Here is a 19,270-nt window from a genome sequence, read left to right as displayed (position 1 = left end):
TCTGGTATCACTATGAAAGCATACGGATACAATTGTCCATATATTACCTATTGTATCTGAATGGTCACACCTTTCTCTGCCAAATTCTGTAAACAATACTAAGCAAAGGCTGTTTGTGTTGGGGTGGAGAAGTCTCTGTGTTGTAAATAAAGGAGTGCCAAATAAATGGGGAGTTGAAACCCCCTTTAAATAGCAGAGTCAATGCTACACATACCCTGTGTAGTTCTTTTTACCATACTTTGATGGAAATTTTCAAACTGCTCACTGAGTGCACATGATTTCTTCATTGCTGTATCAGTCCATCTTAGCATCATACAAAACAACAAATTATTGAAATGAATATATATCAAAATAAAAAAACAACAAATCAAAAAGCAACATTAGACCAGTTTTGTCTGATATGACTAGGTATCTGTGTATCTAACACTGCAACTTCTTTTCACTGTATTGGAATAAAAGTTTCCAGTGTGGTTTATTGTCTACATCCCGTGATCCTGTGACCCGTTTTCAGCTGACACTGGGCTAAAGTCCACTATCGGCTGACGTCACTCACCCGGTCCAGGTTCTGGATCGAACCTGACTTTACAGTCGGGATCCACCCAGAAGTTTGGACCGGCAGCTGGCTCAGCCTCTCAGTGGGCTACTGGGAGACTGAGCCAGCCCCTTCCACCCCCTCCACAGCCCAGAGCTCCAGTGAGCCATGGAGGGGCAGAGCAGAGAATCACCAGCTCTCTGCTCAGAGTGGAGCAGTTCTCAGTGTAGAGGTGGCGAAGGACCGATCCAATGCTGCATCCACCTAGGTGAGTATGCATGTTGGTTTGTTTGTTCTCTTTTAACTGTATCTGAGCACCACAAACTGAAATCGCTGCTTAAGTCATTTTTGATATTCAAAGCAAACTCGTCCATCCATCTATGTCTCAATGCTTGTTTTTATTGAGAAATCACTTTGAACCTCCCCCCTAACATTTCTAGCCATGGCCATCTAGGGAGTACTTGCTAACAGTGTGGGGGATGGTTTAACTGTGGGAAGACAGAGATCTGTGTTCTTGCTTAGCAGAAATACAGGATCTCTGTCTTCCCTACTAACAGAAGGCGATCTGCCTTGTCTACATAGGCAGATCACCATTCTGCCTCTGTCGGGATTGACTCGCTGATTGGCTCCCGCTTTGTCCAATTACATCGGGAGCGGTTGGCCAGCGGCAGACCCTGAAGTGCAGAATCACATACCTGTACATGATTTTGCGCAGAGGAGCCGCTGCTCTACAGTAAATGTACGTGGAGCGCTCTCCAAGAGGTTACTAGTGCCTGTTCACATCTGAGCGTAGTGTCTTTGAAAGAGTACTGCTGCATTCACACCTCTGTGTTTTGAATCATGGGCAGATTTGCCACGATTTTAAATCGCATTGCAATTGTGGCAACCAGCATCCTGTGAAACGTTGCTCAGAAGTAGCTTCTGAACTTTTTGTTGGACTACAAGCTTCACGCGATGCAGGTTGCCACTGCACACTGTTTTTTTTTTTTTAGATGCCATTCAAATGAATGGCATTTCAAATGTGCGTTCTACGATTTTTCATTTACACCTTGGGGCTTTGAAATCGCGGGCAGAATCGCAGCCCACAATTCGAAATGCCGACAACTGTTTTTGGTCCAAATAGACTTTAATGAGATTGCCTGAAAAAAAATGTGCGTATGTTCACGTGCTAAGAAAAAAAAAAAAAGCCTGTAAAAACGACCAACTCAGCTCAAGCGTGAATACAGCCTTACAAAAATAATTTTTTCTAACATAATGAAATCTTTTTAATAGACTATATAGGGACCAAGATATATAAAACTAAGAGTAAAAGAATAGAAAAAAGTAGAGATGTACCCATAACATTGAACCAGATTTCTTTCTTCATTGTAAAACTTAACCAGACTGATTACAGAAGCCATCTCTTCCACCTTTGCACCATTTTTGGTTGTAAATCTAAGCCTATGCAATGAAATGGGAACCGTTGCGCAGGTTAAAATAACATATAGATTGGTAAAAATAAATGTGAAGTCATGGTTGAAAACAAATTCGATTTCAGTTACACCGCTGTACAGATTTGTATGTTTTTTTTATATCCCAGTGTTAGCTCTGCAGATGCTCCAGACGTCAACGGATACAAGCGTGCTGGATAAAATGACAGATTTAGATACTTATAATTTACCTCGGTGCCAGGAATTTCTGACATCCATTACACAGCTATCCACTGAGAACGACAAAGATGTCAATCAAGCACTGGCCTTACTTTCATCTGCTGCATCCACATCAGATGAGTTCACAGAAAATGTGAGTAGTAAAGTCTGATAAATGTCAGAGATGCCGAGGAGATTTAGTTGTTTGTAGTGATTAGAATGTTTAAATAAAATTGTTGCTAACTATTATTTTATACAATGCTGAAGATCATTATCATTACACAAAGTTTCCAAGAAACTTTAAGCCTGCTTTATCCAAACTATTTATGCATTGTAGCTAAAGGTGAATCCCAACTCATTCATGTTCTCTAAATCTTGCAAAAGTGCCCAAACTACTGATTTAGTGACTTTTTACACTCTGTGGCATTGAAGTCGTATTAAAGTCGCACCAACGTAGTGGAGGAACTTTTCTAAAGTCGGACAGACTTGTGTAGTATCAGCTAAGACAGCTTTTATAGGGAAACATTGAATTTCAAATGTCATCCAACTTGAGGTCTCACAAGTCGGATCCTATGTCACCAATCTATGGATCACCAGTGTAAGTAGTGCAAAAGCCTAGCGATAATTGCCTCAGATACCAAGCGCAATGCATTGTGGGATGGGGAGAGAACGTGCATGTTTACTCCTATTCATGACAAACCCGGGCAGGCATGGAAATGGTAGTACATGCCACCAAAGGATACCTCATATAAAGCTGCACGCTTACTTTTATTAACAGCATCTGATAGGAGCACTTTAATTAAAGGTAACCACCAATTTATTTTCTTCCCTGTATCAACCAAGCTCTAAGCATAACTTAGCCAAAACTTTGGAGATCAAATCTGAAGTGTTCAGATAATATGAGGAAACTATAAAATTCAGCACACCCACACACACATGGGAGTACGCCTAGGCTACAAAGGAATTTTGTTATCCAACGGTGTATAAATGCATGAGAAGAAATTGATCGAGCACACCAAGTAGATTATGATCAGTATTTGCATAACTTTATCTGATCTCGTTTAAATGAAAATGATCACAAAACTGATCAGTGCTCTGGACTTTGGGACATGCGATAAGACGGGGGTTATAAATCCAAGAAAAATGTATCAGCTTCCTTGATAAAGGAGTCCTCGCCATTATATTGATAGACACCTGTATGACACTGAATCTGTACCCATTCTGTTAGTGCACTGTGTGCGTGTGTGTGGTGTTACGGTATGTCTAGGCCCCTTTCACACGGGTGTTCTGTCTGTTTTTCATCCATCTGTTGACAAATGAAAAACGGACATCAATGCATCTCTATGGAAAAATGGATGTAAACAGATGCGTTTACATCCGCATCCGTCAACATCTGTTTTTTTTAAATGTTTAAGACCCCTTTCACACATGCGTATGTCCGTATTTCATCTATCAATTTTCAGATGAAATACGGACATACATGCATCCCTTTGGGATATTGGCACTCGATATCGTCTGTTTCCGCTATGGTCCGATTCTGCAGACGGAGGAAAATCCTATTTTTCTATCCGTCTGCAGAGCGGATCGGATGAACACGGACAGACGGTCCGTGTTCATTCGATCCCCCATCAAATGGAGCGGAGATCCAAGAGGGCGGTCCCTGCACAGTGTGCAGGGACCACCCTGTCAGCTCTCCGCTCTATTCGATGGGGGATAAACGGAGCGATCCCCGCTGAGCAAGCGGATCATCATGGGGCGGATCATTACGGATCCGTCCCGTGTGAAAGGGGCCTGAAGCCACATTTTTGCATTGGTAGTGGATGCAAAAAAAAAAACGAATGTGAAAACTGATAAAATACTGATGTAAAACTGATGTAAACTGAATTTGTCTTTTTTTTCTTTGAAAAAAGTGATTGAACTCATGAAACAAATGTAAGGCCTATGTGAAAGGACACTATCTTTGTGTATCTCAAAAAAGGGCAGCTAGGTTTTCCAGGTTGTGCCCTGATGTTTAGGTATATCTTATGTCTGCGAGAGGTAGTCACAATGTAACAGATTCAGATGTAATAAATCATATAGCCTCATAAATACAGAGCACCTTATTTTTGGGATGTCTCATGCCTCAACGGTATCAACTTAATCTTTCTTAGGCCCCTTTCACACATGTGGACCATTTTTCATCAGTTCAGTCGAGCTATTTAAAAAGAAAAAAAGAATGATGCTTACATTGGTTTTTCATCAGTTTTTTTAAATCTAGCAGCTAGAGTCCACTTCTCGCCGCCCAACGTCATATGACTGTGCAGACTTTGCATGGTGATCGGTGGCGTATCTAAGGTATGGCAGGCAAGTGCCGTGGGTGACATGGGGAAGGGGAACGGCAAAAAAGCTGACCCTCCGCACAACAAAAAACCCACCCGTCCTCCCACGTCCACCTCCCGGACTAATATAGCCCCCCGCGCTGCGGTCGGCCTGCTGGAGCGTGGTGCTGGGGTTTTCTCAGATAGCCCCTACCCGGCCCGGGCTTTTGGGCTCAACTTAGGCTGAGGGAGGCTCTGTCAGCAGGAAGGGGCGGGGCCGGGAGCTCTACTGACGCTCTGACCCTGCTCCGCCCCATGTAGTCTATGTGCTTAGAGCAGAGTGGGAGCGCTGAGATTGCCTCTCCTGGACTTCTGAGAGCCCCGTCCTGGGCTGCGAAAATCTCCGCTCCTACCGCCGAAAGCCCTGTCCCTAACGCCGAAAGCTCCGCCCCAGGACCTCTGAGAGTGGGAGGTGAGCCTGGCTGGCCAGGTAGGTCTTTCTGCCAATATACACTGCCTGTAGACTCACTGTTACACTAAACCCTCCCTAATCATCATGTGCGATTAGCTGCTTCTGCTTGGCACACAATCAAATATAGTGCTCAATTTGGATTCAATAAATAGATATCGTAAATAAAGTGTAATAAAGTGTTTTGTGCAACAAGCTCATTAAACAGCCCACATTCAGTGAAAGTCCATGTACTGCAAACTGTTTAATGAGCAGGGGCAGACTAACCCACCAGGCACTTGTGTAGTGCCAATCCATAATTTGTTAATTGAATGATTAAAGAGCTTGACTTGCAGTTTTGTTAGCTGTTTTTTTTTTTTTTTTTCGACAGGGGTGCAGTTTCAGTGCTTGCCATAGGCGCCATTTTTACTAGATATGCCTCTGATGGTGATATCTGAATGATGCCTGCAGTTAGACCTCATTTAGATATCTTCTTTTACAGCCGGCGATTCCCTTCAGTGTAAGAACAAATATAGCGGCTGTGCTTGATTGTTCTTACAGGTGGGCAGGAGGGGACACCCCCCGCGCGCGCTGCCCTCTGGTGCAGATTACCTGTGTGATTGACAAGAGCTGGAGAAGGAATCGAACGGTGCTGGATGTTTACCATAGATATTTTCGGGGGGCCAGATGGTCCCCAAAGTCTCTATGATTGATTGGAGGCTAGGCGTGATGTTATCGCATCACTCCGCCTGGCCTCTCATTTGAATAAATGCCGCCGCCTCGGCTGGGAAGCCGAGAAACTTTCTTTTTTTATTTTATTTTTTATTTCAGACTTTTTCAGCCTAGAGGCAAGATCTGGGGACTTATAGACCCCAGATCTCCTGTAAAGAGAACCTGTAATGCCCTATTCCTATTATAAGGGATGTTTACATGCCTTGTAATAGGAATAAAAGTGATCAAAAAAAAAAAAAAAAGTAAAAAGAAACCATCAAAATATAAAAATAAACAATAAATATTTTTTTAAAGCGTGCTCACAGAAGTGAACGCATTAGCAGTTTGCGCCCGCATATGTAAACGGCGTTCAAACCACACATAATAAATATCCCCAAAAATATATATAAAAACATTTTTTCCCTCAGTTTAGGCCGATATGTATTCTTCTACATATTTTTGGTAAACAAAAAATGCAATAAGCGTATATTGAATGGTCTGCGTAAAAGTCGCGTCTACAAAATAGGGGATAGAGTTGTAGCATTTTTATTATTATTATTTTTTTTTTACTAGTAATGGCAGCGATTTGTGATTCTTATCGCAACTGCGACATTATGGTGGACAGGTCGGACAATTCTGACTGATTTTTGGGACCATTGGCATTAATACATGCTATAAAATTGCATTGATACCGTGTATGGGGATTGCGCCCCCTCTTATTTAACGTGTCACCCAAACTTCCTAAAGTTATTGGGATATTATTATATACGAAAAAAATATATATATTTCTATCCCTCATACCAATAATTGACAGTGATTATCAATATCGTGGTGTTCCTACCGACGCCTCACAAATTATCAAACAAATTCCACCATAAAACAAACACCAAATTGTTACAAAAAAATCATCACCCCTGATGCCACAGTAATCCCATCTGGGATGATGATTTTTTTATAACAATTTGGTATTTGTTTAATAATTTGGGAGGTGTCGGTAGGAACACCACGATATTGATAATCACTGTCAATTATTGGTATGAGGGATAGAAATATATATATTTTTTCGTATATAATAATATCACAATAACTTTAGGAAGTTTGGGTGACACGTTAAATAAGAGGGGGCGCAATCCCCATACACGGTATATATACAATTTTCTTCATTTAGGTGAGGAATCACTTGGGATTGCAGAGTACCAACATAGGAGTCAAAGTTGCAGTTTTTTGAGCGTCGGTATTTAGATTAACATATACAATTGCATTGATTACTGTAAAAATGTCACTGGCAGTGAAGGGGTTAACACTAGGCGGCGATCGAGGGGTTGGGTTCCCTGGGAGGTGATTCTAACTGAAGGGGGAGGGGACTGACTACAGGAAGTGATGGATCGTGGTTCCTAGCTAATAGGGATACACAATCTGTCACTCCTGTCAGAACAGAACAGGGAAGTGTGTGTTTACATACACTCGTCCCTGTTCTATCTCTCCTGCACATGATCACTCGTGGCCAGCGGTCATCGCGACCATCTGCCACGAGCATTGGCACTCCGACCCCGCGAGCCGACACGTAGCTACAACGGCTCACGCAGGGGAGCCAGCCTGCCGCAGTATAACTGCGGTGGTTGGTCGGGAAGTGGTTAATAACTCTTGCACATGCATTTAATGAAGCAAGTTTTATTAAAGTAATGCCAGATTAGCTGTTTACATATTATCTCGGAGACTTACTTTAAAAGATAAGCTTACCTTTACAAAAAAATTCTAAAAGCATTTATTTTTTATTTTTTTTGTTAGGGACCTGTAAAACTTTGCACCCATGATCAGCAGATCATGGGTGTAATGCCACAGTCCTGCAGACTGTGTATCTGTCTGCCCGCGCCTCTGATCAGAGCAGGCAGTTACACTCTGACGCTCGAAGCTCGATGAACTACCACAGTGCTCAAAAGCGACATAGAAGCTGATTGAGAACTACAAGCCAACAGTCGCAAAGGCCCCTGCGGCTTTTTTCAGATTTTGACAGCTAGTGGGAGGATAAGGTCCCCTGCTTGCTGTCAAAACAGCGGATAAAGGTGGAGCGGGTGCCATTGCATATGTAACAAGTTTCACCCTGAATATGGATGTAACATGTTTCAAAAGGCGAACTTATCCATATTACTTAATGTCTAAACCACTGGCAACAAAAGTGAGTACACCCCTAAGTGAAAATGTCCAAATTGGGCCCAATTAGCCATTTTCCCTCCCTGGTGTCATGTGACTTGTTAGTGTTACTAGGTCTCAGGTGTGAATGGGGAGCAGTGAAAATGTCCAAATTGGGCCCAACCTGTTAAATATAATAAAATATTTACAAAAATGGGGGGGGGGGGGTTACTCACTTTTGTGAGATACTGCACATGCACCCAACCATCCACATGCTGTAAAAGAAAACGTGATTTAGTAGACCAGGCCCCCTTCTTCCATTGCTCCATAGTCCAGTTCTGATGTTCATGTGACCATTGTGGAAGCTTCTGGCTGTGGACACGGGTCACCATGGGCTTCATAGCCCCATACACAACAAACTGTGATGCCCATTTTTTCTGCTTTCACCACATCAATCTCACGAACAAGCTGTTCCCTTGCTGTCTAATCCATTCCACCAATTTTGAATCCATTGTAACAAGATATTCCCTTTAGCTGTCAGTGGTCATAATGTTATGGCTGATCGGTGTATGTCTGCCCTCATTGCTAACAACTGAATCCAAAATAGTCACATTTGGGCCCTCTCAGAGTATGCATCCTTCCCTTCTTAAAAGAGTCTTATTTACCCAAACTCATATCATACTCCCAACAAATGCATCCCTTGTAGATTCTCTTTCTTTAAATAGAAAATTACAACCTTCCTACATTCTAGGAAAGAAACGTAACAAAAGAAAAAAAAAAGTAAAGAATCACGATATTCTTCTCATCGACTTTTGTAAATGAAAAAAACTTTCTTTAACCACTTACAGACTGGAAGATTTGGCTGCATAATGACCAAGACATTTTTTGCGATACGGAGCTGAGTCGTTTTAACTGACAATTGCGCGGTCGTGCAACACTGTACCCAAACCAAATTGATGTCCTTTTTTTCCCTCAATTAGAGCTTTTTTTTCAGTGCTTTGTGATCACCTCTGCGTTTTTTATTTTTTGCGCTATAAACAAAAAAAGAGTGTCAATTAAAAAAAAATAATACATTTTTTACTTTTTGCTTTAATAAATATCCCCAAAAATGTTTTTAAAAAACAAATTTCTTCCTCTGTTTAGGCCAATATATATTATTCTACATATTTTTGGTTAAATTGCAATAAGCGTATATTGATTGGTTTGCGCAAAAGTTATAGCGTCTACAAACTATGGGAAAGATTTATGGCATTTTTATTATTTTTATTATTATTTTTTACTAGTAATGGCGGTGATCTGCGATTTTTAGCAGTACTATTGTGGCGAACAGCTCGGACACTTTTGACACATTTTTAGGGCCATTGACATTTATACAGCGATCAGTTCTATAAAAATGCACTGATTACTGTATAAATGTCATTGGCAGAGAAGGTGTTAACACTAGGGGGCAATCAAGGGGTTAAATGTGTGTTCCCTGGGTGTGTTCCCTGGGTGTGTTTTAAATGTATGGGGATGGGACTGACTGGAGGAGGAGACATATCGTTGTTCTTACTTAGTAGGAACAACGATATGTCTCTTCTCTCCTGACAGAACAGTGTCAGTGATCTTATGCATGTGCCCGCCAGCCACATCCATCAGGTTCCCCCGACGTGCAGTGGGCGTGCCTGCTATTGCCCTTTAGGTACAGACGTACCCATACGGTGATTAGCGGAAACGAAACAATTTGCCGCCGTATATTGGCGTGTGGTTAAAAATAACAAACATGTTATACTTACCTGCTTTGTTCAATGATTTTGCACAAAGCGGCCCCCATCCTCCTATTCTCAAGTTGTCTGTCGGCCCTCCTGCTCCTTCTGAGTGCCCCCCCATAGCAAACAGCTTGCCATGAGGGTACTCATGCAGGCTCAATCCTGAGTCGCACTGTGTGTCTATTAACACGCACAGCTCGGCACTGCCCTCTTCACAGGCTGTGATTGACAGAAGCAGGAGCCAATGACTCCCACTGCTGCCTCCATGTCCATTGAGGGGAGAGAGAAAGAGTGTAGAGAACCGCTGCTCTCGGACACAGCGCTGGATCCAGATCAGGCTCAGGCAAAGTATAAGTGGAACTGGCGGGTAGGGTAACTGATCACAGAAGGATTTTTTTATCTTCATGCAGAGAATGTTTTAGAACCTCTTTTAATATTTAAAACAAGTTTCAAAATATTTCATCATCAAATAAATGTGATCTTAGTTTATTTTTTTTTTAAGCAATCAAATAAGTTTCTGTATAGGAGTCCCTGCCCACTCTACCTCTGGACCGGGTTTCCCCCAGCCCCAGTTGCCCGGCTTGGTGCCCAGGAAGACAAGCTAGGACCAGATGTATTAGTGGTGCTCAGCTGGTGTGGGGCTCCCAGCCCCAGAGGATCCACCTGCAGGAGAAGCCCGGCATCGGTCCCCAGGTGGAAACTGTCCAGACCAGGTGGTGGAGGGGGTGGAGACCATCATTACTGTCATTGAATTTTTGTTCAATACTCGGCACATTTGGAGTGACACATCTGAGCGGCTTTATTGCTGTAGATTAGGATACACTAGTGTAGTGGATCACTCTTCCGTTTTGACAGGTGGCAAGGAAGCATTATATTGCCTCCTCACCACCTGATTTAATTGCTAAAGACCTGCGTTCGTTGTACATAGTTGTAAGGTTTCACTATTCTGTGTCGTGGGTTGCATTTGGCCACTCAATGTGAAGGGGGGGGGGGGGGGCGGCTGGTCAGAGTCAGACACCAAGCTCTGTCAGGTGGGCTGTATGGGGCCCCATTATTTCTAACAACACCCTGGCACAGGATAACTGATAAGTGTGTTTTACATGTCAGGCTCTGTTAAGCTACTGTCAACCTGAGGTTGTGCTCCTGAGGGCTGCATGCCTGGCTCTCATATACCTTCAGCTTCATGCTCCTCATGTTTACAGCCTCTTCCAACTAGTCATGCAAAAAGTTTATTTTTCCCCCTAGAGCAGTAGGACAGACAGACCGGTTTTCTGTACAGTTTTCTGTCTTGGCAGAGGTGTGCTCCGCTAATACCACAAACTGCCTCTTGCTAAGTCACACCATGACCTGAAGGCAAAGTATATATTCTTCATAACTGCAGGTTTTGTTCCTCTTATTATTACATAAATATAGTGTCAACCAATTAGATGTTGTTATTTTATACAGACTATAAATATAGGATGATCCGATGAGATGTGTCTATGTTAAACAACATAGATTTTTTTTAACAGTAACTGAAATCTCCATCAAAGGTTTTATTTTACCTTATACATTTATATAGGAGTATAAAGAGGACCTGTCATGGCTCTATACATGTATATAGTAGTATAAAGAGGACCTGTCATGGCTCTATACATGTATATAGTAGTATAAAGAAGACCCGTCATGGCTCTATACATACATATATATATATATATATGGTAGTATAAAGAGGACCTGTCATGGCTCTATACATATATATATAGTAGTATAAAGAGGACCTGTCATGGCTCTATACATATATATAGGAGTGTAAAGAGGACCTGTCATGGCTCTATACATGTATATGTATAAGTATAAAGAGGACCTGTCATGGCTTTATACATGTATATAGGAGTATAAAGAGGACCTGTCATGGCTCTATACATGTGTATATATATATATAAGTATAAAGAGGACCTGTCATGGCTTTATACATGTATATAGGAGTATAAAGAGGACCTGTCATGGCTCTATACATGTATATAGGAGTATAAAGAGGACCTGTCATGGCTCTATACATGGATATAGGAGTATAAAGAGGACCTGTCATGGCACTATACATGTATATAGGAGTATAAAGAGGACCTGTCATGGCTCTATACATGTATATAGGAGTATAAAGAGGACCTGTCATGGCTCTATACATGTATATAGGAGTATAAAGGGGACCAGTCATGGCTCTATACATGTATATAGGAGTATAAAGGGGACCGGTCATAGCTCTATACATGTATATAGGAATATAAAGAGGCTCTGTCATGGTTGTTTACATGTATAGGAGTACAAAGAGGACCTGTCATTCACAGGTAATAAATTATTCAATTAAACACGTTCACCAGGAAGATTCACCTGCATTAAATGTTTAGTGAATATCAGATTCAGTGTTTTATAAATATACCCTGTCATGTTACTACTGATGGATAAGTGTTGTCATCCAGGCAATCAAAAGCAGAATATGGCAGTATTTATAGTAGATGGCCAACAGCTTTTTTCCCTAAAGAAAATTTTCCTAAAATATAGTGAATAAAAAAAAATTCAAGTGGTATTTACGGTTCAGATTTAAAGAAAACAAAAAATAAGCAAGTCATACTTACCTGCTTTGGCAGTGATTTTGACAAAGCAGCCCTGATTATCTTCTTCTCGGCCCCCCTGCCTGCACTCCTAGCTCCTCCCCCTTGACCAGTGCCCCCAATAGCAAGCCACTTGCTACGAGGGCACTGGTGCATGCTCCCTCCCAAGCCCTGCTCTATGTTTCCATAAGACATATAGAGCCACGGTTCAGCCCCCCACTCTCTCCTCATTGGCTCACTGGCTGTGATTGATCCTCCCAGCCAATGAGGAGAGGGAGTCCCAAGACAGCTGAGGCTCTCGTGCACATCACTGGATTGAGAGGGAGTTCAGGTATAAGCATGGGAGGGGGGGGGGGGGCCCACAGAAGGTTTATTTAACCTTCATACATAGAATGCATGAGTGTAAAAAACCTTACAACCACTTTAAAAGATGAATACACTATTAATAGCTTGTTTATGTAAATAATACTATTGAACCATTTATGAATCAATCGCATACGACATGCCAATTTACAAGTAATTTATGTGTGTGTTTGTACACCCGTGCCTTTTATCATTCCATTGTTTGAATGCAGCCGAGTTCATTTTCCCATGGTTTTTGCTTGTGCTCAGGTATTTTGTTTCACTCCAGGCAGTTCCCACGTGTACAGTTAAACATAGTTTTAGCATAGACAAGAAAGCCTGGTCTACACGTAATACCGCCACTTTGCTCATTTTCTACAAAAAGGTTGTCTAATGGTCATGGGAAAGTAAAGGCCTTCTGCCTTTGGCTTGTCTACAGGGCTTGGATGTGAATTCCTTACATTATTTCAAATCTTGTCATCTTAACACCTCTTGTCATATCACTTGTTCCCTAGAAACATAACATCATTTTGCAAATCAATCATAAGTGAGATGACTTATTAGAATATTTAAAATACTGCAAGAAGAACTTCATGCTTATTTGAATTGCTGTTCAATTGCTGTTTTATAAATAGTTTGTATGGCTAGAGGTAGAACACCTGATTTTTAGGCCTCATGTACAATGGACGTTTTTGGAGCTGTGGCGTTTTTTTTTTTCTTCTTCCTCTAAACTCCCCCGTATTTTAGACTGTTTCCATGCAGCGTTTAGTGAAAGGGCCTTTTAGAGGCAGGAAAAAACTCCCCCTGCCAGTGTATCCAGGTGCAACAGAGTTTTGGCAGAAAAAAAAACGCTAGACGCTGCTGAACGTGCTTGAGCGTTAATGTCAATGACCAAAATAAATTGTTATTCTGGCCAATAAAATTGATTTACGTCCAAACTCTTGAAGCCTGTAAATGCCTAAAAGCTTGTAAAAGCTTTAGACACTTTTATAAGTGTCAGGCTTTTTTTTGCCAAAACGTTGCTGCCAGGAGGAAAGGCTTCTAGGAGAGTTTGCAGAAGCTCCCATGTGCATGAGGCCTTTGTGTAATACCCGTCGCTTGGGTGGTATTGGCCAGTTCAACAGAAACTACATTCGTACAGCAGCCTATCCGACAGAAACCGGCCGAACGTCCGGCTTCTGTTAAAGGGGCAGGACACAAAAAGATCTGCTGATTGGCATCTGATCAGACTAGTGTGTTCTGGCAGGTGGGAATTTCAGTCCCCTTGTCAGAACACAATAGCTCAGCAGGGAGATCACTGTACTATCATCTAATAGTACCGTGAGCTTCTCTTGGGCTCCTCGGTTTTGTGTTTTTTTTCAGCCTGCTGGGTTGAATGACAAAAAGCTAATAGTGTGTACCTAGCTTTAAGCCTTGTACACACAGCCGAATGTCGGCCAGCATTGGCCGGTTCAATAGAAACCGTCTGACATTGGGCCGCCTGTACAGCAGCTGGTCTGACAAAAAAACGGCCATTTGGCTGGCTTCTGTCGAAGGGTCATGACCGAAAAAGGTCTGCCAACCGGCTCCCATTCAGCACTCTCAGCCAATGGCTGAGTGTGCTGACCAGAGTGTTCTGGCGGCGGGCTGTCCCCCTGTCAGAACACAATAGAACAGAAGGGTAGATCGATGTACTAACATTGAATTGTTAGTACAGCGGCTCTGACCTGATCTGTTGTGTACTAGGATTTAGGAGTTGGGCATTATGACTACTTTAAAGTTTCTCTGCTGATTGCCGCACAGAATGTTTCCCCCCCCCCCCCCCCAACAAACACCTACACCTTTTTTCCATGTAACTGTCTGATGCTTACATACTACCTGCAAGGTGACAATTGTTGCTTCATTCCTCCTAAAAAGTGATGACATTTAAAAACATGGTCTAGTGTACATGCCTGTCTTTGGTATGTCAAAGAAAGTGTGAAAAGAAATGATTACCTATTTTACAAAGATATTCCAAATGATCTGGGTATATTTATTGGTACCCCTAGAAAAGATTTTAAATAAGCGCATCATAGTGATAATTCCAACAAACTGTTTTCTGCAATTAGTATCTCACATTCTTAATAATGTAATCAGCCATTCAGCCTATTTAAATTGAGAAAAGTGGTTGTTTGGCATCATCATGTGCACCACACGAAACATGGACCAAAAAACGCAAAGGTGAGATTTGTCTGAGGAGTTTAGAAAGAAAATTATAGACCAGCAAATCAAAGGTAAAGGCTAAAAGACATCTCAAAGGAGCTTGATGTTCCAGTGACTACAGTTATTATTAAGGCTGGGTTCACACTAATGTGAATTGGATTCAGGTTTCGCATGGCAGGAGAGTGTGACCGGCTCTCAATGAAGACGGTTCACACACCTCCGGGGCGGCCGCGGCACTGGAAAAAGGTCCTTTGCATCTTTGGCTCCGTTTCAGGTCCAAATTCAGGCAAAAATTTGGACCTGATTTGCACCTAAAACAGAGAACAGGGACGCATCAGAACCCCTGCTGTGAGCCGTGGCCGCAGCTGTGAACCCAGCCTAAGAGAATTAGGATCCATGAGAATGGTGTCAACCTCTCTGGACGTGGCTGCAAAAGGAAAATTGACCCCAGATTAAACAAGAAGATAGTGGCTTTGAAGGTACATTACTGTCTGATTGCACCATCCATTACCTTGAATCTGTGCCAGAATCAATAAAATCTCAAGGCTGTAAGGGATTTTTGCAATGAAACATACTGCCAAATGTCCGAAAGCTCTTTCTCAGTCTCAGGTCATGAGTCCTCCAGGATATAATGACGAAAAATACAGATCTAAAAGCACCCAAGAATGACTGAGCACAAATTATTGGAATATTCTGAAGTTCAAAATGCAAGAATATCCACGGTAGATGTGTGTACAAAGGAAGAAAAAGCACATACAAGTGATAAAACCACTGATAGCAAGGGCCAATAGATAAAAACGCCCAAAACAATCTATATATATATATATATATATATTAGTGCAGCGCTATCAAAAAATTACAAATATGACATGAATTCAAGAAAATAAGAAACAATGTGAAAATATATACGTGGCAATGCAAACTCAAATTCATCTATAAAGGTCCATAAAAGTCCAAAAAATAAAAATGGAAAAAAGAAGAGTTTAATAGAATATAATAATAGATTCCATAGTCCCAGGAAAAAGTATTTCAAGGGGAAGAAAAACAAATAACTACGTACATAGGATAGCCAGTTTCCCCAGATCCTCCCTGTGCAACAATGTAGGCAATGGCAGCTTACCAGAATGTGTTGGCTTTCAAATTAATGGAAAAGCTAAATAAGCTGTAGGGAAAAAAAAAATCCTCAAATATATCAGTAGAGATATAGGCAGTCCTGGCGTGCTCTGAGTCAGGGTCTTGTTCTTCATATATACATGTTTAGAACATAAAAGATCATTACAGAGCAATTCTGTATAAAAAGCTGTTTATTGAATATAAATATCCATAGTATAAAACAAGCATGTAATCATATGAAAATGCTGCAACAATGGCCATAAACAGAGCAATGAGCGGCCGAAGAGAGTGGTGGTGTCATGTCGGGTCCCATTAAAGGCATTTCGTCATATACTTGACGTCGTCAGGGGTAAGCGGACAATATTTTGAAGTAGCCCTCTGTTAGCCTGTTTCCGTTTGTACATCTATGGGAAAAAAACTGAAACATGCAGTCTGGAGAAGACAACCTTTAGGCCTCTTTCACACTGACGTCCCGTTCAGGCCCGCCTGTCAGTTTTTCAGGCGGACCTGAACGGGTGCTCCATAGAGCTCTATGGAGCGTCGGATGTCAGCGGTGACATGTCCGCTGACATCCGACCCGCTCCGATCCGAAAAAGTGTAACGGAGGAAAAAGCTATTTTTCCATCCGTCTGCGGATCGGATCGGGTGACGACGGGCACTGCGGTCCGTCGTCATCTGATCTCCCATAGGGGAGAGCGGCGCTGTGACAGGTCCGTCCCTGCGCAGTGTGCAGAGACGGAGCTGTCATCTCCCTGCTCAGCGGGGATCGGCGGAGTGATCCCCGCTGAGCAAACGGATATCCACGGGGCGGATCAGAACTGATCCGCCCCGTGTGAAAGGACCCTTAAACTTGGGACAGCTAGAGCAGTTTGTTTAGGAAAAATGAGCCAAACTACTTGTTGGCAGGTGCAGCAGGCCCAGCGGTGACAGTGCGCCACTGGAGGGCTTAGTTTTAAGGCAAGTCTTTCATAATGCGATGCATACGAGAACATTATCACGTTACCTTGCATGAAGATTTTATTTATTTTACTTGGGGATATGATGGATTGTATTCCCTTTACTTTGCAGGGAAAGAAAACCATCACATCCCCCCAGTCAGGACAGAGCTCTGTATTTACATATGCAGAGTACTGTTCAGCCTCTCTCTTCAATGGTGGTGATCAGTGAGTGCTGGCGGACATCCATTGGCAGATGCGACACGCGTCCCCCCTGCTCTGAAGTGCAGAATCACGCGGTGTATATATATATATATATATATATATATGTATATATATATATAATTTGGGCTGTGGAAATTAAAGAGGAGCTGCACCTAAAAAAAAAAAATATTAAAAGCCAGCAGCAACTAATATTGCAGCTGCTGACTTTTAATAATATCACACTTACCTGTCCCAGGTTCCAGCGATGTCGGCGGCAGATAACGAGCGATCGCTCGTCTCGCTGCAGCCACCGCCGCCATCCTCTGTCAGGGAATCGGGAAGTGAAGCATGAGGGCTTCACTGCCCGGTTCCCTACTGCGCATGCGCGAGTTGCGCTGCGCTTCTCTTATGGTCCCCCGCTGTGTCTCTGGGAACTGTGTGTTTCCCAGAACACAACGGGGGGGGCGGAGCGATGCGGGGGTCTGCGGCGGTCTGGCCGGAAGTGGGTGCAGTTACCTGGATTATCCAGGTAACTGCACCCCCCTCCCCCCCGAAAGGTGCCGATTGTGGCACCGGAGGGGGGGAGGGATAATACTAGCGGAACTTCCCCTTTAGGGTGAAGAACCGCTTTAAAGATTAATTCCTCGATTAATTCTTTTGATCGGTACTCACCTCTCCGTTGGCCTCCAGGTCTTCAGGGAGTTCCGTCGGAGATCCGGTGACATCACGGACATCAACATCACTGGGCTCCTCCCCCCTTCCCCAAGTGCCTCCGTCTGCTAACGAAGGGAAGGGGGGAGGAGTCCGGTGACATTGAAGTTCTGATTGAACATAACGCAGGCGAAGAGCTACGTGTGACGTCACCCGCTCCTGCCCTCCGGAACCAACACGATTGTCGGCTTTACATATGCTGTGTTTTTATCATCTTTATGTGAGTAGTTTGTGTTTGAACACAAAAATGAAATCATATACTTAAGCGGTAAGCACTTAGATCTTTTCTTTCTACCCATGACCTGGCGTCCTTGCTGAGATCTAAGGAGACGTGAGAGAAGTTTATGGTCTGTGTTAACCCTTTTGATACCCGCTTGCATGACCACCTGTTTGCACAGGGGTCCATGCCATAAGGAGAGAGCGATTAGTTAGACCGGAGGTGGAGGTATTGTCACGCTACTGTGGAAAAAAAAATTACTTACATTAGTGCTACAGTTTGAATTTAAAATGTATTTGTGTAAACTGTGAAGTTAAGTCATGGATTGTGGAAACTAGTGTCGGGTGATTGTATATAGTGTATACCACATTTACCACAGACTAATGCAGAGTTGCAATGCAACGAGATCAGCTAAAAGTAGTTGGATCTGTATGTGTGTTATAATCAATCGAAATTAGTCGATTAAAAAAAAACGATTAATCGAACATGAAAATTTTAATCAGTAACAGCCCTAATATATATATATATATATATATATATGTGTGTGTGTGTAATTCTGCACTGTGCGGCCACCCTGTAGTAGTAACACTGTTATGGGGCGGTCGGCAACTGGTTAAAAAGGCTCTACGTGCTCCAAACAATAACAAATACATTTACCTTTGATAACACTCTTGTGTTTGCTCTTCTGTGACAGGAGACATTAACTGAAGATATGTATTGTACTTTAATTAAGAGCTTGTTTTTAATTAAATTTAATTAGGCCTTGCTTGCAGTTCTGCTATAGTGTTGTAACACATTTACATAATCTGATTTGATTTATTGCTTATGCAATGTGACATATTATAACAATATAATAAAATCTATGAACAAAATAATTGCATTCCTACATCACTGTTTGCCTACATCCGATAACAAAAATCATGACATTTTCCATACAGAGCGCCTGTAATTTAAGATTAAGCATTACATAGTATGTTATTTGCAAGCAATACAAATAGTTTGAAGGTTACTTGTTATAATGTCATATTGAATGGAACATTGTATAATAAATCTCTGTTGTGCAATCTGATGTTCCAACATGCTAGGAAATTCCTTGTGTCTAGATTTGAAGTGGTTTTCTCAGTGCTACACAATGCACAAGTAAGAAGTAAGTAGAGGCACCTCTTGTTGCTATCAAAACCTGCCCATCTATAGACGCTTACATAAATAAGAAAGTGGATAGATATGTCCAACTCATAGGTGTGTGCACAGGGTGTGCCAGACCTTAATCACCCCTTGCAGCGCAGATTTCCTCTACTGCCCTGGCTCACCCCCCCCCCCCCCCCCCCAGCGCTGTTGGCTTCCTTCCTCTTCTCTCCCACCAGCTGCTGATGCGGGCACACACAGGGAAATGTTTTAGAATGCGTAAGGGCATGTAAATATATAATTTACTGGCCACTTCCCTTTCTGAATGAACACAGTAAGTGATCGGTACTGTGTGAT

General features: G+C 42.3%; 1 protein-coding gene across 3 annotated transcripts in view; it reads left to right on the top strand.

Moving 5' to 3' along the window:
* Positions 1-19,270, top strand: part of RIPOR2 (RHO family interacting cell polarization regulator 2) — a 212,610-nt gene that overhangs the window by 182,637 nt on the left and 10,703 nt on the right. For all 3 annotated transcript variants that reach the window (XM_077492291.1, XM_077492289.1, XM_077492290.1), the window contains one exon: positions 2,112-2,314. In XM_077492291.1, coding sequence (XP_077348417.1) covers positions 2,112-2,314 — 203 coding nt within the window. The remainder of the gene's footprint in view (positions 1-2,111; positions 2,315-19,270) is intronic.

This window comes from Lithobates pipiens, unplaced genomic scaffold (assembly GCF_037356315.1).
Source record: "Lithobates pipiens isolate NorthernLeopardFrog02 unplaced genomic scaffold, aLitPip1_a1.2 Scaffold_19, whole genome shotgun sequence".
Taxonomy (NCBI): domain Eukaryota; kingdom Metazoa; phylum Chordata; class Amphibia; order Anura; family Ranidae; genus Lithobates; species Lithobates pipiens.
Note: the sequence above shows the minus strand (reverse complement) of the source record. Positions and strands in the feature narration are given on the sequence as shown.